Below are 24427 nucleotides of genomic sequence, written 5' to 3' on the forward strand. Positions count from 1 at the left end.
GGGGAGCCATTTGGAGAGGATAGGAATATAAAAGAAAGGAAAGAGGAGGAGGAGAGAGAGAGTACAACCAAACCAAGAGCACAACCTGTACAACAAAGTTTACACGAAGTGGATAAAGGGAAACTATGGACCAAATAGAGCAAAAATCAGCTTGAGACATAGTCGTTGAGCCCTGCACAAGCACAAGTAGTGAAAACACAAAGGCTGAAGTCAAAATGCAGTCAGTAATTGCAATAGCCGTAGTTGCTTGGCATTAAAATAGCGCACCTCAGCTTGCTATCCCCAAAACAGAGATGGTAGACTGCAAAACATTGAGAAAAAGAGCAGAAACTAGGCCGGAAATGAGCAGAAGATAGTCACCTAGGTTGGAAATCAGTCACAGCAGTCAAGAACATGTCCAATCAATAGAAAACAGCAGCAGGAGTGTAGATCCTGAAATCTGATACCATGTCACAAGTGGATACAACAATGGAAGCATAAACAGATGATGTAATAAACTGTTGAACACAAGGACAGAAGAGAAAAACACAAAATAACACTACAAAGAAGAGAACTCAGAAGAATGCTCGGGAAGTGGAATCCATATACCAAACACGAGAATGATGCATACAATAGTGAGTCACTAGCTCATAGGCACTAGCATCGGCTCCCTCTCTCCCCAGAACCTGTAGGTGATGATGTGATTGAATGGGGAGGCAGCCTGGTATAAATAAGAGAAAACAATGCCAAAATAGGAGTAGGTGGGCTAGCATAAAATGCTAAAGTAAGCCTTATAATGACCATAGAAAAATTCCTAAAATACCTAGCTATGCCCGACATAAACTCACACATGAGCTATCTAGATTGCTCACAGTATGAGGCTTTCTCGATCATGTGTACAGTTTACCTCTATGACTAGGTCCAATAGATGAAGTTTTTGAGCCTAAGGATACTATCGTGTCATTCTGGCTTCATGTTACACAAGTACAAGATCAACTTCATCACATGTAGTCTGCCCTTCTAAAGGCTCATCTTGTGGGGATTGTGTTGTACAAGCTTCATTCGGAGTTTGATGGAGTAGCCAATCCTTTGCAGGCCCAGATATCATCGATACCAATTAGCTTTATCCATATGTTCTCGATGTTGCTTGAGCATGAGGCATCTTTGGAGTTGTAGGGGAGGCTTCTGTCTCATTATGGTGGCTCCAATGAGGCATTTGCAACTTCCAAGAGGGGTGATAGGAAGAAGAATTCAAAGGTCTAGTGCTATCATTGTGGTAGGGATACTTGCACAAGCATCATTAGGAGTTAGTGGCTTCAAGGAAGAAAGAAGAAGCAAGATATGGATTCCTCCGCCATGTCATCCTTCTCGGACTCTAACTTAGATCTTTTGGCCAAGGGATACTGATACCACGCCACCACCAGCCTCTATGCCTTGTCCAGCTCCTTCGCCTGAGCTTCATGCTTCTCATTCTCCTTCTCCTCCTTCTTTCCCTTCTCCTTCTCCTTCGCCTGTGCTGCCTCCAGTTTCTCCCCCCCTTATATTGAGCCGTATCACTTTCCATGCTTGTGGCCGATCTTTCCCACATTGCTCGCATTCATAGCTGTTTCTACTCCTCTTTCACTTCTTGGAGCTAAGTATAAGCTCATGCACCGCATGAAGTGTCGCTTTAGAAGCACGGTGAGGCGCACACAGTGAGGAGGAATAGGGCTGCCACATTCGTAGATGGTGATAGGAGGCTAGCAGCATTCGAAAAGGGCGTGGAGGAGGCACGCCAATTGTTCGCAGATGCTGTCGAGGATGTCGTACGGCACTGTATGTCTGTCAGAGTGCAGCGGTGCGGAAGCGTAGGACTGAGAGAGAGAGAACGCAGAGAGAGAAGAGAGAGAAAGAGACAGTGGAAGATGAAGATCTGCTGTATAAAGTGTGCTGAATACAAAGATATGCAGATATATACACGGGCGTAGTGCGCTGGACTGCGTGTCTCCACCTCGACGATGCAACCTGCTGTTCACCTCGAAGTCCGTTGCAGTCTGCACTGTCTCCTGTCTGAAATCTGCGAACAGAGACGGAATCTGCGCGTCACCGGTTTGTAATCTGCGAGCAGAGAAGTGTAGGAGACTGCTGGGGATGTCGGCTATTTATAGCCAGAATCTGCCAAAAAACAGGGCGCCAGAAAATAGCCTGTCGGCTGCATTAAATGCAGCCGACTGACTGCACTGGTCGGACTGCCACGTGGCAGTCCGACTGTGCAGTCCGACTGCACACCTGCCACTGTACTGGCTGTACCTGCCCTGCTGCCCTTGTTCAGGCTGTGATCTCTAACACCCCCTCTCAGAGCCTGGGCAGGGTAAAAGCCTGAGGGATCTGGAATGTCTTTGAAGTAGAGCCTGGGGAAGTGCCTTCGTAAACAAATCCGCAAGATTGTCCTCTGTCTTGCAGTACTCCACAGTGATGGTCGCATCCAGAAGCTTCTCTCTGATGAAGGGGTACTGGATCTCTATGTGCTTCGTCCGGGCATGAAAAACAGGGTTCCGTGCCAAGGCAATGCAACTCTCATTGTCACATTGCAGCAAAGTAGGACGAGTCTGGGGGCACCCAAGCTCCTTCAATAATCTCCGAAGCCACACAGCCTCACATGTGGTGGAAGACGCGGCTTGATACTCCGCCTCAGTAGACGAAAGGGCTACCGTGGGCTGCTTCTTGCTACTCCATGAGATAACACCTGCACCCAAGGTAAAACAGTAACCTGTAGTAGACCGCCTGTGGTCCACATCACCGGCCCAATCCGAGTCGCTCCAACCTGCAAGTACAAGATCTGAACCATCTGTCCCTGCGGCGTAATGAATCCCTAAATGAGACATCCCCCTCAGATATTGAAGTATCCTCTGAGCAGCCTGCCAATGCACCGTCTTAGGTTCACTCATGAACCCTGCCAAGAGCCCAACAACAAAACAAAGATCAACCCTAGTGTTGAGAAGCCAAATCAAGGACCCAATCAACTGACATAGCGGGAAGCATCCGCCAAAGGAGAAGCTGAATGGGAAGTGGCCTTCCAATTCGGATCCATAGGAGTAGAAAGGGCCCGACAATCCTCCATCTCAAAAGACACCAAGAGCTCCTGTACATATCTCTGTTGAGAGATGAAGATCCCCCTCTGAGACTGATAAATCTCATGGCCCAAAAAAAATTGGAGTAGACCCAAGTCCGTCATCTCGAACGTCCGATGTAAAGTTGACTTCGTCTCTTGGACCTGCTGTGCATCATCACCTGTGACAATCAAATCATCAACATATAATACAAAAAGCACACAACCATCCTCGGAAGTGTGAACATAAAGCTGCGGATCGGCCTTGGAACGCCGATATCCCAACTGAGACTGGAGGAACGAATCAATCTTCTTGTTCCATGCACGCGGAGCCTGCTTGAGGCCATACAAGGCCTTCTTCAACCTGTAGACTTTCCCATCTGAAGATCCAAAGCCAGGAGGCTGCTCAACATAGATCTCCTCCTTCAAATTACCATTAAGGAAGGCCGACTTCACATCCAACTGGTAAACAGGCCATCTCCTATGGCCAGCCAAGGCAAGAACAGCCCTAATGGTCACCATACGAGCTGTGGGGGCAAAAGTATCATGACAATCAATCCCTGGGCGCTGGGCAAAACCTTTAGCAACAAGGCGAGTCTTGTGCTTATCCAAAGAACCGTCGCTAAGGTATTTGGTCTTGAAGACCCACTTGACGCCAATCACCTTCTTATTCGGGGGACGCGGCACGAGTGACCAAGTGCCATTCCTCTCAATAGCCTCCAACTCGGCTTCCATAGCTTTCTTCCATGGTGCGGATTGTAAAGCCTCCTTCACGGAGGTGGGCTCTCGATCCTGCATAACACGGGTCATCAAACAATAGTTAGAGCAACCTGGTGCTGCCGTGACTGCCGCGGACCATCCTGCGGTCCCTACTCCTCAGGAACCCCCTTGATCCCTAAATCACGGAGTGTGTCACGGGCCCATCGAGGAGGAGGCCGAACCTCCCCTCCCCTCGTCTCTCTCCTGCAGCAGAAGACTCTGGAATATCCACCGGTGGTAACTCCTTAGGGGTGACAGGTGGAACAGTAGACTCTGTGTCAGAAACAGTATCATAATCAAAAGGCATGGGCTCCAGTGGAACTGTAGCAGGAGCCCAACTTTCCCTTGGATCTCCAAGAACAGGATGCTCCTTACTCGTTGATATAGCCGGAACCTCCACAAACCGCACATCGCGGCTAGTGTACACATCCCGCTTGACGGGATCATACAGTCGGTAGCCTTGGGACTGGGAGCTGTAGCCAACAAATACCTGTCTTCGAGAAGCTGCTTCAAATTTATCACGGTGAGCCTTGGGAATGTGAACATAGGCATCACACCCAAAGACCCTGAAGTAAGAAACATCTGGCTTCGTCCCAAAGTAAGCCTCAAACGGGGTCATCCCTTCCACGGCCGAAGTAGGGGATCGATTAAGGATGTGGACTGCAGTAGCCACAGCCTCGGCCCATAGAACTTGAGGGGTCTGTCGGTGCTCCATCATGGTGCGCGCCATCTCAATCACATTGCGGTTCTTCCGTTCAAGAATGCCATTTTCTTGAGGAGTGTTGGTATTGGCAAACTCTTGGTGAATTCCTTTATCTGCACAAAACCGAGCAAACTCATTAGAAACAAATTTACCGCCCTTGTCGGATCGCAAGGTCTTCAACCTCCGACCCAATCGGTTCTCCTCAAAGAGAAGCCAATCCTTGAAGTGTGAGAAAGCTTCTGACTTTAATGCCAAAAAGTAGGCCCATGTCATCCTGCTGTAGTCATCCACGATCAGCATGAAGTACGAGCTCCCATGCAAGGACTCATTCCTCATAGGGCCACATAGATCCGTAGATATAAGCTCCATCGGTGAAGTAGACCGCCGCGAAGTTGTGTGGGGAATAGCATCCCTATGCTGCTTCCCCCGAATGGAGGAGACACATGGCTGCTGGCTCACCACTATATCCGGCAACCCTCGAACAAGCTGTCCACATGACGCCCTCCGAAGATAATCATAGTTCAGGTGACCAAACCGAGCATGCCATAACTCTGACTATGACTGAGAGGTAAGAAGAAGAGTAGAGAGGGCGGTGGAAGACTTTAATTTATAAATGCCGTTCTCCTCATATCCGGATGATAGAACCTTCCTCAATCCACGATCAAGGACTCGCACCGTAGTACTGTCAAACTCCACCAAAAGGCCAAGGGAGCAAATCTTATGAACTGATTGGAGATGGTACCCTAAGCCTGGTACATGCAAAACCTCTGAGGTATGGGTACCACCTCGTCCATCTGGAATAAGCTGCATCTTACCCCGACCTGCAATAGATACTGAAGAGCTGTCTCCAATGAGAATCTGCCCACGCGAGGGTCGCAACTGGGCAACATCATCTGATGAAGGAGTCATGTGCCGGGAGGCACCACTATCAACGATCCACTCTTGAGCCTGGGGAGCCGTCATCGCAGCATCAGAAGCATTCGGTGAAGCGTCCTCAATGACAGCTAGATGAAGAAATGCAGCTGATGAGGGTGCAGCCACCGCTCCAGAATTCTTTGTGTCCTTCTTGTCTTTGTCAGGGCAATCCTTCTTCCAATGGCCAGTCTTTCCACAAATATGGCATGTGGAGTCTTTGTCCTTGTCCTTCTCCTTGTCCTTCTTGGACTTGTTATCCCCCTTGTTCTTCTTTTGGTCCTTGCCCTTCTTCTGAGAGGCTTGACCTGTCAGCGTCTCCGACTTGGAAGCATTCTGTCCCTTTAACTGTTCCTCTTGGTCCAAGACCATAGGAACCAACTCTTTCCACTGAAGAGTAGACTCTCGCCCCGAAGCAATAAGGGCAGAGTAAAATGTACCGAATCGTGGCGGCAACTGGGACAAAAGTGTGATCGCCATGTCTTCGGAGGAAATCGGCTTCCCCGCATTCTGAACCTGCATCTGAAGTTGCCTTAGCTTGTTAATGTGCTCCCGCAGCGAAGAAGACTTGTTTACGGACAAGGTCTGCATCTGTACCTCCAAAGAAACCCGCTTCATAAGGGTCATTCGATTGTACATCTAATCAAGCTCCAGCCATATCTCCCGAGCCACCGTCAAGTGCTCGATGTGAGCGATTACGGCTGTAGTACATGATAGAAAGAGAAAGAAACGAATCCTGGCATTCAGTTTGTCCCAATGAGACTGAGCCTTGGCCAACTCTGCACGAGCATCGGAAGAGAGTTTGGACTCATCTCTTACCGAGGGCCGGTCGATCTCCTCCTGTACCAGCTCCGCTAAATCATAGGACTCAAGGATGGCCAACATCATGACGCGCCAAATGCGGTAGTTGTCGCCGTCGAGCTTCTGATCTGCAGGAAGAGCCGGTAAGACAGGCACCTTCCGGTCCATAATCGACTGGAACTCCAAGTCAATCTCTGTAGACATCTTCACCTGTAATGCCTTCACAAACGCAAAAGCAGCCCCCTCTGACTGTGAAAACTCAGCCTGCTCTCTTCCGCGTCTTGAAACTTGTTCACCCACCGGAGGCGATGAAAAAGCAAAACTTGCACTTGTAGGCTGAAAACTCAAACTTCCTCCGCGTCAAACAGCAGTAAACAGCAGCAAATCCACCACCTGGACTCCTTTCCTGCGCGCCCACACTCGCTTCAGCCTTGTTCCAAGGCGCAGCCCTCCTGTCTGCCCTCAAACGCAAAAAATGCAAATTTGTGTCGCGATGGAAACTCCTCTTCAGGTTAATTCTGCGCTCAGTCAGCCCTCTAACACTGCTCTGATACCATGTCAGAGTGCAGCGGTGCAGAAGCGTAGGACTGAGAGAGAGAGAACGCAGAGAGAGAAGAGAGAGAAAGAGACAGTGGAAGATGAAGATCTGCTGTATAAAGTGTGCTGAATACAAAGATATGCAGATATATACACGGGCGCAGTGCGCTGGACTGCGTGTCTCCACCTCGACGATGCAACCTGCTGTTCACCTCGAAGTCCGTTGCAGTCTGCACTGTCTCCTGTCTGAAATCTGCGAACAGAGACGGAATCTGCGCGTGTCACCGGTCTGTAATCTGCGAGCAGAGAAGTGTAGGAGACTGCTGGGGATGTCGGCTATTTATAGCCAGAATCTGCCAAAAAACAGGGCGCCTGAAAATAGCCTGTCGTGTTGGCTGCATTAAATGCAGCCGACTGACTGCACTGGTCGGACTGCCACGTGGCAGTCCGACTGTGCAGTCCGACTGCACACCTGCCACTGTACTGGCTGTACCTGCCCTGCTGCCCCTGTTCAGGCTGTGATCTCTAACAATGTCTTGCCAACTTGTGCCAAGCTCTGCATCAGTAATACTATTGGAACTTGCAGCTGATAATCAGGTATCCTAATTCGTGCTTCGCGCCGGTCTTCTACCCTAAGGAAACAGTGAAGTCCACTCAGTGTGTTTTCACCTCTTTAGATTGCTATTTCGAATCAGCTGCACAAATCACTTTGTGGGCTGCCAAAAAGATCTCTGGCACATTGATTGTTTGAACTTTGAAACGCAGTGGTTGACGCAGATGCAAATGAGCATGAATGCCTATGATAATCCTTTAGTTTTGTACACAAGAAACCAGCTAGAAAGCTGTAGTATAGTTGCTTTGTGTGTGGTCAGCAATTGGTCTATCTTCCACTTAGAGTTTCTATTACTCTCACTAGTATGAGATGTCCTTATGGCGTAAAGTTTTTTAAAATTAGAGATACGATAAGAGATGTGATGACTTGCCATGGTCCATGCATTAGAGGGATTCCTCAAGGTCGGGAAATGCCTAGACAATATGTCTTGAATTCCTTTCTTTACGCATTGGAATCGAAAGAGGCTAGAATCAGTGTGAAACCATCCAGCCTTCAGCACTGCCTGCTAATTTTGGGAAAGTGAGGTAAGTATAGGCTTAAGATTAGACAACACTATCTCTATGAAGGTCCCTAGTAGCCTTGAGGACATGTAGCAACGATCACAAAGATTTGGGGGGAGGGGGAGGGGGCGTGTTTGGTTATTTGCCTATGTGAAACTTCCAAAGGGATTGGTGTTTATAAGCCCACAGAAGGTTTTTAGACTATCCCACTCCTCGATTCCTTTTAGGATCAGGCCTCTCCTCTTGAATCAGTCCTCGATGGTTTCAATCATGTTGAAATCTCTAGTTAAAATGATTGGGCATTGGATATTTCAAATGATTGCCATAGTTTAGCCCTAGCTGTTGTGCTCCCAGTGGCATATACCAAAACCCCTGCAAATTCTTCTTCAGCCCTTATTTTTTCTGCAGTCCAATGGTTATCTGAACTAGTGATTATCTTCTGCACCAGGCTGGCTACCCTTTTGTGGATAGCTATTGCTACCACTCCTTCCCTAGTCTCATGTTGCATGGCATGCCATATTTAGTCATGTGAGATAGCATGTAGGTTTCTACTTAAAGGATCCCCTTGGGCCTTTATGTCTTGTAAGCATAAAAAATCTAGCCACAAGGCTTCGTGGTGAAGCCAATTGCTGATTGCTTTAGGACCTAAGGGATGTGTCAACCCTGTTCTATTATACGACATAACTTTTGGGGATTTGAACATTACTTCTTATTGAGTTTAGAGTTGGAATTTTTACCTCTTGAGCTCTTGCTAGCTGATAGTGGGATTTTGGAGCCATAGTCCACTTTGGGCAACCTTCTTTTATTAATACATATTGTTGAGTTGTCCCCGGGGCCTGACATTGCCGCTAGGTGATCTAAGCGAATCGGGGTGGGGGGGGGGGGGGGTTGGTTGAGATGCACTTGTGCTATCTTGAGTGATACCTGCCATGGCCTCTCCTAGGAGAGACTCTTTTTCAGCTTGTGTCTTTTCTAGTGCTTCACTCATCTTGTCTGGCTCTTCCAGTGGACAGTATAAGTCATGATCATTGACTTCTTTTTGAAATTCATTAAGGCATATTTGCATCCTGACAGAATTGGGTTCCGTTAACAAATTCTTCTTCTTTAGACCTTTTGGAATCCTTGTTCGTCCGTATCGGCTGCCTCTGTGTTCATGGATTCTTTTTTTTTTTTTTTGAAGTTCCCCATTTAGGACAATCCTAATTGAAACACTGCTGCTTAAGACATTTGAAGCATGTGTTTGGTAGGTTCTTATATATTACAGGCTGTGTGTGTAATGCTATTCCCTTAAAATTCATGATTACCACTTATTCCTTTAGTTTCTTACTTATATCTATTTCCACCTAAATCTGGGAATACCATCTTAGATTGATATCTGATTGTGGTGTTTGGCCCAATACTTTGCCCAGTGGTGATGCAGTCAATCCTAGGAAGCCATAGTAGGGATTAGACAAATCAGGGAATTCTATCCACACTGAGGTATCGGAGGGTTTAGGTCCATGTGGGGAAAGGGTCTTCCCTCCATTTAAATGAGGTTAGAGGTGAATTGCGAAGCATCCATTGCCTGCATGTGGGGTGTTCAGAGCCATTTCCTGCGATTCAAAGGAGAACATGAAATCATTATTGGGGAGATATCTTGTGTGAACTACCCTAATTCCTAACAGGTACCAATGGTCTTGAATCCAAGTTCTAAGGATATTTGCTGGGGGCCTAGCTCCATGACACAATCCTATAAGAGCTCTCACTTGGTAATTAGTAAATGCTTTGTTAGTGTGCTCATCAGAGATGAAAATGGAGCACTCACCTTCAGGATCTTGGGCTGACTATGTGTTCAAAGGCCATTGAGGAAAGTCTGTGTAATGCCCCTCTTGCTGGTCCTGGGCTTCTTGATGAACGCCAAGAGTCACAAGGTTGAGCCTTCTATTTGCTGTTCCCCTTGTTCCTTTGGCAAGGTTGGGCAGCATACAAATTGAGAGTTGGGTTGCAACCTGCAGGTCTCTACTAGAGAAGGGAGGAGGGTGGAGCTTGATCGCCATTGTTGAATCTGATGTGTTGGGATCCGATAAGGATTTCATTGCTGTTGTCTAGTCTAGGGGAGGATACGTTATGTCGGAAAAACGGGTTTTGTGGTATAGAGGAGAAAGATTGGCACATTGGATCATTGGCCAGAGTTGGGGGGGGGGCACATGGACAATCCTCCTTACGGGGGAGCTTCCAATGGGAATCTGAAACTAGGTACTTGACCTTGAGAGAGTGGCACATGATCCATCAAAAAAGATATAGTTTGCGTTGGGGCATTGTGTATGTGAGCTATGGGGAAGAAGAAGCTTGGTCCAAACACAGGGGGCATAGGAAGGAGTGGGGTAGATGTGACAGGGAGTCCTGTGTGCAGGTGTAAGACGTCATTTCCTTGATTCAGTAAGGGTATGATGTTTGGAAGTAGAGGTGGAAGATGCCTGGGAGTGTGTGATGTGGTGGAAACTGGTGTTCCTGCCACCATGTGGCTTTTTCGGACGCTGCAACGGATAGCAAGTTCTACTACAACCACTAGTTCTCAATTAGTTTGGTTTCTTGGAGCTCAAGAGACTGAGGGCCGTTACACACTTGGATCCGGCCACCCAAGTCTACTTGCCCAAGCCAATTGGAGAAGGGCAAAATGGAAACAGGGCGCCCCTCTCTTACACACTTGGGAGTACCTGGCAGGTCATCTTCTTCAGATCAAGGGAAGGGCTTGGCGACCCCTCCTACTACTTTCTAGTGTAGATGATATGATCATGCCTCATGACTCTCCAGTGCTAGAGGGAGTGGGAGAGGGTAGTGAGGTGGAGCAGGTGAGCCTCGTGTATACAAGAATATAGGTGTAAAGGATCTAGAGAGGAACTCTCCTTCCGTATTGATTGAGGTTTGGTAGATTTTGAAATCTTGGGAGAATAGGATTGACATCAAGTTCATGATGGGCCTTTGACTTGACAGAGAATGGGATTGGCTCTTAGTGTGAGCTCACATGAGCGAATACTTTGGTGGTTTGGCCAAAGGCGGAGAATCCACCTTCATGTATGCTTAGAGGCATTTTCGATAGGATGCTCATGTATGCTATTGTGACACATTGTTGACAAACATAGAGAGCTACTATGCTTCTTCTCTATTTTCAGTTGCTGGTACGATTGACATCAACATCAGGTTCTTTCTGAGGCACCTTGGTGGTGGCTTGATCATCCACTACTTTGGTATCCATGGTTCTATTTTAGTGGTCTTTATTGTATGGACTACGATGAGTCATTATCATTATATCATTGTATTGTATCAAATTACCCATGATTTGAGAGAGAGTGTTAGCAGTCTAGTCAGCTCACATGAGTGAGTTTGGGCATGTGCACTAGTTGGCAAGGCATTACTATTTAGTTTAGGCATCTTTTATTGTCATTATTATGGTGATTTGGGCCATTATATGTTGGTCGACTGCATTTATTGTGGTCCCAGATGCTGGCCAACTTGATCATTTTGATGACATATTTTATTGCCATATATTTAAGCTCCCTCTTCCACATTATTCATTTATCACTTGCAGATTCAAGTGCAAGGTACTATCAGAGAAAGGGAGTCGGTGAGTTTTCCCTTCGCAGTGTTTTTTTGTTTTCACTTTTCTCGTGTTATGTAGTCTATTACAGTAGTCTTCTATGCTTCCATAGTTGCACCCACTTCTAATAATACCATCCACAAAGTAAGCGTATCTTGGTTAATTGTGATATTGTCTTTGTGGAAGATTTGTTTATCCTTTACTTCGTATACAAAAGAGACATATGTACGATCATAGGATATCTATGACACTTTGGTGTCTCTTTTTAGTGGAGTGCAGTCACATGCAGTACCAAATGAAGCAATTTTTCAACCTATGCAGGTTTTTCATGATAACAAAGATCAGCCTATTTCTAATGCAGATGTGAATGATGCAGCTCTTGATGAGAGAGTAGAAATTGAGCAATCTAGGACTATGCCAAAGTGGTTAATGTAAGTATTGTGTAAAAATGGATTGGATGCATTGTTGGCTAGTCGTACTTGTTCGGGCTCTCATAGTACCCCTTACGCATAAGATTATTATGCATTGGCTGTTTCTAGTCCATGTAATGAGTATGAGCCAGTGTCTTTAAAGAGGCATAAAGTTCAAAAATTTGGATGGCTGTAATGCAATCCGAGTACGATGTGATTGTTAAAAGTGGTACTTGGTTCTTATGTGATTTGCCCCTTGGCAAGAAGGCCATTAGCACCAAGTATGTTTACAAGTTAAAGCACAAACTAGATGATAGTGTTGATCATTACAAAGCTAGACTTATGGCAAAGGGCTATGGTTGATAGAAGGCCATTGATTTTGATGAGACCTTTGCTTCCACTTGCCGAATGACAACTATTTATAGCATCTGTGCATTAGAAGCTCATAATGTTTGGAATGCACACCACACTAGACCACACTAGGAAGAATCCTTTGAGTGATCTCAAGGGTGTCTCCTTGGATTGTACTAGCCCCGAGCCAAGACAAGGCTAGGGAAGGCCTGGACCAGTCCAAGGCGAGGGGGATCCCCAGGCCGACACAATGTGAGGAGGGCACCTCGAGATCATTTGGGGCCTCTCATCACATTGCGCTAGCGAGAGGTCCTACTAAGATCTTCAGCAGGTCCCCCTCAAGTTATATTGGCCCTAGTCTAGGGGCTGGGTCCCCTATATTGTGTTGTGATATTCCTTCCCACTAGTCTTACCCTATACCAATATTATAGCGTTAGGGGCCATATGACCACCCCAATCTTCTTATCTGTGGAGTTTAATATATTTATGTGCATCTTTATTAGCAGCTCTTGTGGAAATTTACACTTATTGCTTTGATTTGATTGTAGTAGATCACTATATCTGTGTGTATCTTTATCAGTAAGGGAAAGTACATAGTTCATACCATAGTACTTTGTAATTGCAAGAGAGTATCTCAGAATACTATTTACGTTTAAGGGTTGGAGAAATTCACATATGTTACTCAATGGTAAGTTCATGTACTAGATTGATATTTTTTTGGCTTTACTGATAAGGTTTGTTCATAATCTCCATTGCCAATGCAGGTGTCTATAGTACAACAGCAGTTTGTGATCATTAGCAAGCTTATATGAGCAAGCTTATATGAAAGACAGACAATTTTTGCATTTAAGTAGCTCAAGAAAATTGTGTTCAAGTCTAGTGAACATTTCTAATGGAAGATTAGCTTATCTACTGCAAGAGTGTGAAAACCAACATGACTTATCATCTGGGCAAAAGGTGCACCACATTATCTTGTTTTATGGATTAGAATCCACTACTTTTATAGGTAGTTATTTGATTCGCATGTTTGCACGCTGCGGATGCTTACACGAGGCAAACCACACTTTTAATGCAATTTCTAAACCAAATGTATTTTCATGGAGTGCCATTATTTGTGCAAATGTTAATCTTGGACAAGAGAAAGAAGCTCTAAAGCTATTCTATTTGATGCAAAACACAAATGTGAAACCAGATGCTTATGTGTTGGTAGCTGTTTTTAAGGCATGCTTGAGTTTTGGTGCCCATGTACATGGCAAGATGATCCACCACTTCATTGTTGAAAGTGACTTTGAGTTGGATGGATCTATTGGCAGTACTCTTATTGATTTTTATTCAAAATGTGGAAGCCTCAAGGATGCCAGAAACATCTTTCACAAACTTCAACAGAAGCCAGATATTGTCACTTGGAGTGTATTGGTTGCAGGGTACGCCCAACAAGGGTTTAGTGAGGAAGCTCTTGGGATTTACAAACAAATGCTAATGTGTGGCATGGAGCCAGATCGGGTAATATTTCTGTGCGCTCTAAAAGCATGTTCCGGCACAACTACCATAGCTCAATTGAAATTGATTCATGATCACATAATAAATATTGGCTTGGAGAATAATAGAGTTGGAAATGCTCTTATAGGCTCTTATGCAAAATGTGGAAGCCTTGAGGATGCAGAAGGAGTATTTAAGTGTTTGCAAAATCGTGATGTGGTAAGCTGGGGTGCAATGATAGAAGGCTTCACTCATCATGGTCATGGCCAGGATGCTCTTCAGCTTTTCAGCCAAATGCAGAGCGAAGGTTTGGAGCCAGATAGAGTGGTGTCAATCAGCACATTAAAGGCATGCTCTATTATAGATGCCTTAGATCAGGGCAAGCTGATACATTCCCATGCTATTGAAGTTGGGTTCGAGCTGGATCCAGTGGTTGTCAGTTCTCTCATTGACATGTATGCCAAATGTGGCTGCCTAGCTGATGCACACAAAGTCTTTGAGTGCTCGAAGCATCAAAATTTGATAATCTGGAATACTTTATTAACAGGATGTACCCAGCATGAGCAAAGAGAAGAGGCTATGCAGCTTTTCCAGCAGATGATACAACAGCATATAGAGCCAAATCAGGTGACTTTTGTTTGTATTTTAAAGGTATGTACAGAATGTTCAAAGTTGCAGGTAGTTCACACGTACATAATTGAAAGTGGCCTTGAAACGAATGCATTGGTTGGTAATACCATTATTGATATGTATGCGAAATGTCAGAGCCTTATGGATGCAGTCAATTTGTTTGATAAACTGTCTAAGCATGACAGTGTAACATGGGGAGTGATCATTTCAGGTGTTGTACAGTATAACCACTGTGAAAAGGCTTTTCACCTTTTCCTAGAGATGCTTCAGGAAGGGGTGCAACCAGATGAAGCCACATTTCTTAGCATTCTAAAAGCATGCTCTAACATAGAAGACTTAGAGACAGGCAACATTATTCATGCAGGGATTTTGGAATCCAGTTTTGAAGTTGATATTGCTATAGGGAATACCCTCATTGACTTGTATAATAAATGTCAAAATCTTGAAGATGCATGGTCAGTGTTTGAGGCCTTACCGAAAAGGGATTTGGTTACGTACAATGCAATGATTGCAGCATCTACCTTTCTTAGTGATATTCAAAAGTGCTATCAACTTTTCAATCAAATGCAGCAGGAAACTGCAAAACCAAATGAGATCACATATGTTAGCATCTTGGGTGCATGTGCCAAGATATCAGCTCTTGATGAAGGCAAGATAATCCATGGCCATATTATTGAGAGTGACTTTAGTGGTGATTTGTATGTTGTAAATAGTCTTATTGACATGTATGCCAAGTGTGGCACCTTAGAATCTGCATGCAGTGTGTTTGATAGATGTCAAAAGCGGGACATAGTTACGTGGAATACAATAATTGCAGGATGTGCCCAGCTTAGTAATTCTGATCTAGCCTTTGAGTACTTTGAAATGATGAGTCGAGCTGGTTTGAAGCCAGATGAGGTTACATTAACGTCTCTTTTGTCTGCATGCAGCCATGCAGGCCTTCTGGATAAGGCCAATTCTCTTTTTAAATGCATGGAAAAAGATTATGGGATTACACCAACAATTGACCATTGCAATTGTATGGCTGACCTCCTTGGACGTGCTGGTAGTCTGGAGGTGGCAGGCGAATTCCTTGTCAGTGCACCTTTTGTGGCAAACATTGTAGGCCTGACCTCTTTGCTTAGTCACTGCAAAATCAATGGCAATGTGTGGCTAGGACATGACTGCTTTGACCGCTTTATTGAGATGGATATCAGCAATGCTGCTGGATACGTGCTTATGTCCCATGCTTACTCTCATCTGGGCTTGCAGGAAGATGCATGTGAAATAGAAGCAATGAGAAAAGGGCATTCTGCATGGAAGAAACCAGGAAAGGCTCTTATTCAGGTTGGAAACAGAGTGCATGATTTCATAGTAGGAGACCAGAATTCATTAACACTTGGAGAGGTAGATGCTAAATTGAAGAGGTTAAACTTTTCCATGAAGGAGGAAGGCTATATGCCATCTCTTACTCTTATGCTTCAGACGGTGGAAGGGAATGATGAAATAGGGTAAGCAGCTCAATACTAGGGAGGCCTATGTTTGTAACATATGGAGTCCATCACTTCTTTTTATTTTTAAACCATCCCTGTGATGGTCTGACCCAGCAAAAAAAAAACCTTTGACATTTTTTGAGATCTTGAAAATTCAGAAGAGGCCAATTGTTAAATCATGCTTAGTCCATTAATATGACAGTTTCCTTCCAAATTCAGGAGCTACTACAGCTTCACACATCAGACAATTGGCTGGTCAGAGTCTGTAAAATTGAAAAAGAGTACAACTGGGGGGAGACACACACCCCTATATGTGGATTATACTTTAATGGATGTAAAGTAGCTGATCATTCATGTAATATGATGATGAAATCTGAGATATTGTCAAGCAATCTATTGTTGAGGTGATGGATTTGATTCTATTCAATCCTGGTGGAATGACATAAATGTTAGACTTAGTAAGAGCATATTTATATTCGATTGGGAATCAAATGAACTCACCTCGTGCCCTGTCCTGCTAGGTATAAGATGAAAGTGGGTTGATAAGACTCTTCTAACTTTTTGGTTTGTTTGTTTATTTCTTTGCTTTTTGTGCATAAAGATGTGACTGATTATGTTACTCAAAATTAAAGGAGAACAAGAATAGCATAGGTGGTGCTAAATATCTATTCCTCTCAAGGTGGTCTAGGAGGGATGAGAGAGAGAAGCGTAGTACCGTCAGGGTAGGCATCCGATAACATGAGAAGTTAGAACAGGCTGCGATGGTGTTAGGTATGAAGAAACTGCTGCCAGAGACCCTATCCTACAAAATCACTTAGCTTTTATACAATGCATTATCCAACCTACTAGTGGCATCTTCCATAATTCCTTCTAGTGGCGGGTGTCTCCCAGACTCTGCTTTCAATGGCCCATAGCGAGTGGGGCCTCTTGGAGCTGTTTCCAGTGTCCCAAAGAGACTGGGTGATGGAAGAATAGAGAGGTATGCTAGGGTAGCATAGTGTTAGAATTTGCCAATTCTACGGGCAATGTCCAATGTGTTAGATCAGGGATGGGCACATCAGGGGACTAATGGTATCCTCATTCAGAAGGATAAACTTGATGGATCAAACTACCCGTTGTGGAGTTTTATGATCCGCAACCTTCTTGTAGCGAAGGACTTGTGGGACTATGTTAGAGGTGTTTTGCAGTGACCAGGAGATCTTGCACTTGAAACACCTCAACGTAATGCTAGAGGACAGGTTGTTGGTGTTGATGTCCCTCCTTCCCCTCTTATCGAGGATCAAAGGAGATGGAACTCCAAAGATGCACATGCACTTTCTTTGATTGCCTTGTCAGCGAAAAGATCGATCATTCTACACATCCAGTCTTGTAAGACCTCAAAATCAGCATATGATGTACTTGAGCATATGTTTGTAGCACGTAACAAGACTAGAATATCTTATCTTTATAGTAATAAGTTGGCCAATGTGAATATGGATAAGGTGATAGCATGATAGATCATCTAACTCACATATAGGATTTGCGTGAGTAGTTGCTCAATGTGGATGAAATAATTCAAGATGCTGAATTGGTAAACATCACATTGAACTTTCTTCTAGAGTCGTATCTTGGTTTTCACACCTCTTTGATGTTATCTTTGAGGGAGATCGGGGGGGAGGGAGCAATAGCCCCTTACACTTGTGGAGTTAGAAGGCTTCTCATTGCAAGAGGAACAGACTCAGAAGAATGTTGCATTGCGTTTAGGAGATGTGGCTATGCTATTCAAGATATAGAAAAGTCTATAAAGAAGGGAAAATGCCATTATTACAAGAAGTCATGTCACTATATTAATGAATACCGTAAGAGATTAGCCAAAGAGAAGAAAAAGAACTCTAGTTTGACTATCCAAGAGGTGTCAACCAACAAATCTATTGATGGTGGTACTTCAGTCAACTTTATGGAGGAGGATTATACATTTTTTACTTTATAGTTATGATTCTTCAATAGAGCCGATTCAACATTTAATATTGTTGAAACACAACAAACATGGTATTTTGACAGTGGAGCTTCAAAGCATATCACTTTTAGGAAGTGTTTGTTTTCCTCTTTACATTCATCCCCTGTTGGAAAATGTGTTATATGTGGAAATAACAACATTTATGATGTTTGTGGCATTGAAACAATCACTATTATTGTTGCATGGTTTTCACTTCATACTTCTAGATGTCTTGTTTGTATTTGGCATTACAAAGAACTTGTTGTGTATCTCTACTTTTAACAAGCATGGCTTTCAGGTAATCTTTAAGGAGGATGATAAATGCATTGTTAGAGATATGGAGATGGATTATGTACTCAGGTTGTCTGGGACCCTATATAAGGGTTTGTCTTTGTTGGATACGTATGATGCACCGTCTCATGATGCTCTGGCAGCCACTACTCTATTGCTCGCTATGCAGAATGTGGAGCTATGGCATGCTTGCTATGGATATATGAGTTTTGGGAGCTTGATGACCCTTCAGAGATATCATATGATAGATGCATTGTCTCTAGTGGAGACTCCATCTCCTCATGTATGTGAGGGATGCATTTTGGGCAAGATTCACTGATTTGCCTTTAAAAAGGATGGTGCAATGCGTGCTGTTTGGAAATTGCAGCTTATTCACTTTGATGTTTGTTGTCCCATGAGGACATGCACACTTGGAGGTTATTTTTACCTTGTTACATTTATTGATGATTACTCTCGGTATACATGGATGTATGGACTGAAAGCAAAATCTGATGTGTTTATGCATTTTAAACATCTTGTTGCAAAGCTTGAGGCTGAAACTAGCTTGAAAGTGTAGACGCTGTGTATGGATAGAGAGGGGGAGGAAATGAGTACATGTCTCGTGCTTTTGAGACATATTTGCTTGATCATAGCATTACACATTAAGTCACTATTAGAATGGCTGGAGATGACTCGTATGCTAAAAAGCAAGGGATTGCCTCATAAATTTTGGTTAGAAGATCTTGAATGTGTAAATCATGTGTTGAGTCGTGCACCCACTAAGGCACTAAAAGCGGTTGCCTTGTTTGAAGCTTAGCATGGCAAGAAACTGAAGATTGACTACTTTTAGATGTTTGGTTGCATACTCTATGGACATGTTCCAAAAGAGCTTTGTGGAAAGCTTGATGAAAAGACTATAAAATGTATATTTACTGGCTACAGTTCAGAAAGCAAGGGCTATCGCTTGTATGACCCATGAAACAAAGAAAGTTTTTGTCAGAGAGATGTCATATTTGTTAAAAATGTTGCATTTTTACATGATTAATTTCAAATGCCAGTCATCCATGACATTGGTGATGTCTTTGAGGATCTATTGTCACTTTCTTTGGAGTTTATGTCTGTAAATGGTCGAACATACATAATACAACAAGCTGTTGTTGCACCATATACGCATGAATAGTAGGGTATTGACGATGGTTTGCCACATGTAGTGGAAGATGCAGTACAACATGAAAGGGTTGTTGTAAATGTAGCAAAAATAGTCACGAGATGACTTATAAAATCTATAGGATAGTAAAATGGATGCTCCTTTAGCTCAATGCACTAGAATGACTGCTAGATATATAGCACATGATGTAGGGGAGTCCATTTGGCTGATTTTACGGAAGTAGATGATTGTGATGATTATGTATTTATGAGCTCACCATTGGATGATGATGAGCCTACTTTCTTGGATGAAGCACAACAATATGTATATTGGATAAATACATGCTCATTGTTGGATGATGATGAGCCTACTTCCTTGGATGAAGCATCGTAATATGTATATTGGATGCAAGCCATACAGGATGAGTTAAACTCTATTGCCATAGAGTTATGGGATCTTGTGTATTTACCACTTGGTAAAAGGCCATTGGCACAAAACAGGGTTTTAAACTTAAATGCAAGGTTAATGATACCATTGACAAGTACAAAGTATGATTAGTAGCAAACGACTATGCATAGAAAAAGGGCACAGATTATGAATAGGCTTTTGCTCCTATATCTCATATGAGTACGATGAGATGTGTAATTGCTATGGCTATAAATTATGGTTGGAAGGTACATTAGTTGGACATTAAGATATCATTTTTAAATGGGGATTTGCATGAGGATGTTTATGTGTCACAACCTCTAAGGTTTAGGGAAAAGAGCACATGATATGCAAGCTAAACAAAGCTCTTTATGGTCTCAAGCAAGCTCCTCGTGCATGGTACCCTAAAATTGATGCATATTTAGCCAACAAAGGGTTTAAAAATAGTCCAATTGCTCCCATTCTATACATTAAGAATGAAGGAGGAGACTTACTGATTATCATTCTTTATGTAGATGACATGCTACTCATTGGACCTTCAAAAGCAAAAATTATAGATTTCAAGACTGAATTAAAACATGCATTTGCTATGTCAGATATGGGCTACCTACACTATTATTTGGAGATTTAGTTCACCCAAAATCAGCATGGTATCATCATGTCACAGTCATAGTATGTGGATAAGCTGCTACATAGGTTTAATGTGCAGGATTGCAAATCTATGTGCACTTCTATGGAGCCAACTGTCTATGCATGATGGTGAAGAGATGTCTGATGTTGCAATTTACAGCCAGACTGTTAGCTGTCTTATTTATCTTTGCAATGCACACCCTGACATTCAATATGCGGTATCCCATGTGAGCAGGTATATGCATAGTCCATAGACTAAACATTAGTAAGTTGTTATGCAGATCTTCAAATACTTGCAATGTACCTAGTCACATGCATTACTATTTCGCAGGGGAAGACTTGCAATTATAGTTTTACGATGATTCAGATTGGGTTGGTGATGTAGACACTAGACAGTCTACTAGTGGATATTGTTTCTTTCTGAACTGTTCATGTATTTTATAGCTAAGCAAGAAATAACATACGGTGGCTACCTCGCCTTGCAAGTTTGAGTATAGGCTAGCCTTCACGGCAACAGTGGAATGTGTATGATTGTGCAGATTGTTGGCTAATCTATATTTACCATTGAAGGATCCTACATCCATTATTTTTGACAGTCAGAGTGCTATTGTAGTGGCATGAAATCTTGTGTTTCATGCTTTCACGAAACATATTGAGGTGCATTGTCATTATATCAGAGAGATGCTACGCATAAGAGATTAGCTTGATGTATGTTCCTACATAAGAAAATGTTGTAGACATTTTCACCAAGTCACTACCTTGTGAGAAGTTTGAGGCTCTTCGCAAGTTCTTAAACTTGCTATCTTTTGGTGATTGATCATTCTTGTACTTTACCACATTGGCATTGTAGGGGAGTGTTAGAATTTGCCAATTCTATGGGCAATGCCCAATGTTTGTCTTTAGTTCTTATTCAATTCTTAGTGTGAACACAATGAAAGTCATAAGTTGTGTTACCACTCTTCGAGTTAGAGTCAGTTAGCTCTAGTTAAGTTAGAGCTAGGTCTATCTTAGACCTAACTTGTACCTTTCATTCTCACTCTTTCAATTCAACAAGTACACTCTACTCTTTTGCTTCAACACACTCTCATTGTCTCTCTTTTCTCTTTTCCATAGTAGCTGGTTGTCATTTTCCAACACATAGGTCGTAAGGCTCACTCCACTGAAGGCTAACTCACAACATACCTTCTTGATATTCCATCCTATAAAACTCATATATGAGCTTTCAAATCTTTGATATCAATGATATAGGCTCTAGTACCTAATTGTTGGGCAAGGTCTCGAGGCTTACCACGACCCCACTACAAAGGCGATTCTGATCTTACCAAGGAAGTCCAAGTAGTCACCCTAAAGAGAGCAGGGCATCGGATGAAGGGTACTTATATCATCTAAACAATTGCCTACCAAGACTATAGAGGTAATTATTATCTTACTAAGAGAGTCCAAGTAGTTATCCCAAATATGATAGGGCATTAGACAAAGGGTGCACATCAGCTGCCTAGTGGCCTACCAAGTTATGCAAAGGTAGATGAAACCAGAATGTATTTAAAAAAAAAAAATTCTTTTGGAGAGTGAATATGGTTTTTGGCCTTTGAAGTAATTACACCCCATAGGGAGAATGAAAAGGGATGGTTCGATCCAACACATCATAGAATAAATAAGCTAACCCAATCACTTGAGGGTGTGGATGATGAGGAAAAGGGCAATGGAGTAAGGTAGTGAAGAATCATCGGTGGAGATAGCTTACTGCCTAGGTGTGCTTAGTGAGATGCATAGAGTAGTGTGCTATATGATGAGCATGTGGATACAGTAAGTGTCACTTGAACAATATCCTTCATGGGAGAATTGTTCACTTGCCTAAGTGCCCTTTACAAAGATGATGAAATGATACAAAGCAAATTGTTCACTTCGAGTGTCCTCCTCCCTCAAGCACTATGGTAGCTCCATGATCCAAGGTGTAAGCTCAAGCAAGCTGCTCGATTCTCAAGCTTCGAGCTCTATGCTCCATTGTTGCATGTGAGACAAGAGAAGAGAAGAGAAGAAGAAGAAGAGAGGAGAAGATGGAGAGCTTCTCCACCATGGTCCCTCACCCTCACACACTCACTTCCTCACTCCCTCACACTCCTTCTCTCAGGCACAAGCTCAAGCAAGCAAGAAGAAGAATAAGAAGAAGAGAAGAGGAGAGCTAGTTTTGGCCACACACAAGAATGAGCTTCTTCATTCACTTTTTGCATTTTATACAAAACCCTAATCCGAATTCCCTTTGGGTACCCATTCCTTTTTACATGATCGGCCATCTTAGCCTAGGTCATCTTTTTCCATTCCCTTCTTATTTGCATTGTCTTCACCTATACTCGTCTACATTTATAAATTACATAGAAGGGAGTCTAGTACTCTCTTACAAGGATTTATATTACCCTTTTATATTTAAAATGCGCATTTTCTCTTTTACGCTTGCCTTGAACTTTTAAGGTTGTCCTTGCACTTTTGGCTTTTTTTTTCTTCCATTTCTTCAACTGAAGCCACATTTTTTCACTTTGCCCTGTGTCTTTTAAATTTTCTTTTTGCTTTCTTTGCATTGGGGGTTAACATTACCCCCTTCCTAGCTGAGTGTCAGTTCCATGGCAATTGCTACACTTGTTGATGAGGGCTCGGGTTGTTGAAGGATTGCCATGTGGGTTAGTGATGGGGCTTTATGGAGATTGGACAAAGAGAAGAGGTATCAAAATTGGATGATAGATTGCAGAGACCGAGAATAGATTTGATTGGGTAGTGGGGGCCTTCAATGTCGGTGGTTGATCACCATTGTTGAGTATACCTGAAAAAAATAAAGTGCACTATCTGGGGGTGTGTCTAGCTCATTATGCAGTGCTGCATGGTGTCCGTACTAGTGAGTCAAGGGAATCCTGTGGTTTTGTCCCACACTTGAGGACCTAGTTTGTGTACAAGGGAGATGTTGTGAGTGTGACTTAGGGAGACATGTCTAATCATACTCCCTAGGTGTGTCCTGCCCTCTTGATGTGCCCTAAGTGTGAAGTGGGGGGACATGAAGGGCTAAGGGGTTAGGCATGAAGCTGATTGACCATGGCCATTGGACATGCCTAACTTGAGGACCCCTAGGTGCATTGTTTGTGGCACTTTGATATACATGGAAAAGCTAATTGTTCCTTTACTTTTGCTTTGTGTGGGTCTTTTCTTTGTTTTCTCTTTTCTTTTTCTTTATTTTTTTTTTGTTTTGGAGATGCATTGGGAGGGGACACGCTAGAAATCATCATGATGGTCTACAATAGTTACATTTCGAGGGGGCCTAAGAGATATGCCAAGGAATGCATGAGTTGGCATGGAGCCCTTTGCTCTTTTGATTGTACTTGTGGCCATGGAGGGGGCTTGGTTCTTGCACTCGTTTTTTCTTTTGTTGATCTGATTTAGAATCACGCCCTTCTTCCTGGACCAGCTCTAGTGGCTCCTATTGAGGTGGCTGCATTTGTTGTTTTGGCTTCCCAAGCCCTAGCAAGGAGAATTCTTGTGAGGTTCAGCTAGTTGAGATTGGGGGAGCATGTTGCTCCTCTACTCCTAAGCCAGTGTTAGCCTTAGGTGTCATGGCATGGAGTCCATGGTTTAGCACCCTCCTTGTTAGCTCTAGTTGTCTTTTTAGTTGTTCCAATGTCTCTTCTCCTTTTCGGCTGCGTGACATTCAATGTGCTCAAGGAGGATGCGCGTTGCTGCTCCAGCCTTCCTGTCTTGACAACTGCGACTTTACTTTTCACTAGGAGGTGTTCACTCTTGGAATGTGCCAGCTTGTAGGCTAAATCTTTGATTCCATTTTTGTTACAGCAATCTCCTCCTCCCTTTTGCCATAGTCGTTCTTCCTCCTCTTTTGGCGTTTTCTTGCGCTCTTCTTCTAGTCTCTTCGATTCCTCCACCCTTTGTAGCTCTCTGTTTCCTTTGAAGGTGGATTGAGTTCTTCTTATGGGGATTTTGAGAGTGATCTTTTCCTCTCCCCTCGACAATTTTTGAGCCTTACTGCTCACTGTTTGTCCTCTCACTCTTGCTGTTGAGATGGTTGTTAATTCTCATTTTTATTAGTAACTCTCTCCATGTTGTCCTACTATTCCTTGTGAACTTCGTCTTCCCCTATTCTGCTGAAAGTGAGATGGTTGGGCTTGATGGG

At 43.4% G+C, this 24427-nt stretch overlaps 1 protein-coding gene across 5 annotated transcripts in view; it reads left to right on the plus strand.

Moving 5' to 3' along the window:
* The window catches only part of LOC148032907 (pentatricopeptide repeat-containing protein At1g11290, chloroplastic-like), a 41856-nt gene extending 23238 nt beyond the window's left edge, over positions 1-18618 (plus strand). For 2 of the 5 annotated variants that reach the window (XM_087683598.1, XM_087683597.1), the window contains exon 2: positions 12995-16271. In XM_087683598.1, coding sequence (XP_087539724.1) covers positions 13053-15833 — 2781 coding nt within the window. In that variant the 5' untranslated portion in view covers positions 12995-13052 and the 3' untranslated portion in view covers positions 15834-16271. Of the gene's footprint in view, positions 1-12994; positions 16272-18084 lie in introns of those variants that run through there. The other 3 variants (XM_087683599.1, XM_087683600.1, XR_015691675.1) reach the window with 3 other exon arrangements.
* Positions 18619-24427: the final 5809 nt, after the last annotated feature.

Source organism: Lygodium microphyllum, chromosome 8 (assembly GCF_053477565.2).
Source record: "Lygodium microphyllum isolate KBCC chromosome 8, Lygodium_microphyllum_v1.1.10, whole genome shotgun sequence".
Classification (NCBI taxonomy): Eukaryota; Viridiplantae; Streptophyta; class Polypodiopsida; order Schizaeales; family Lygodiaceae; genus Lygodium; species Lygodium microphyllum.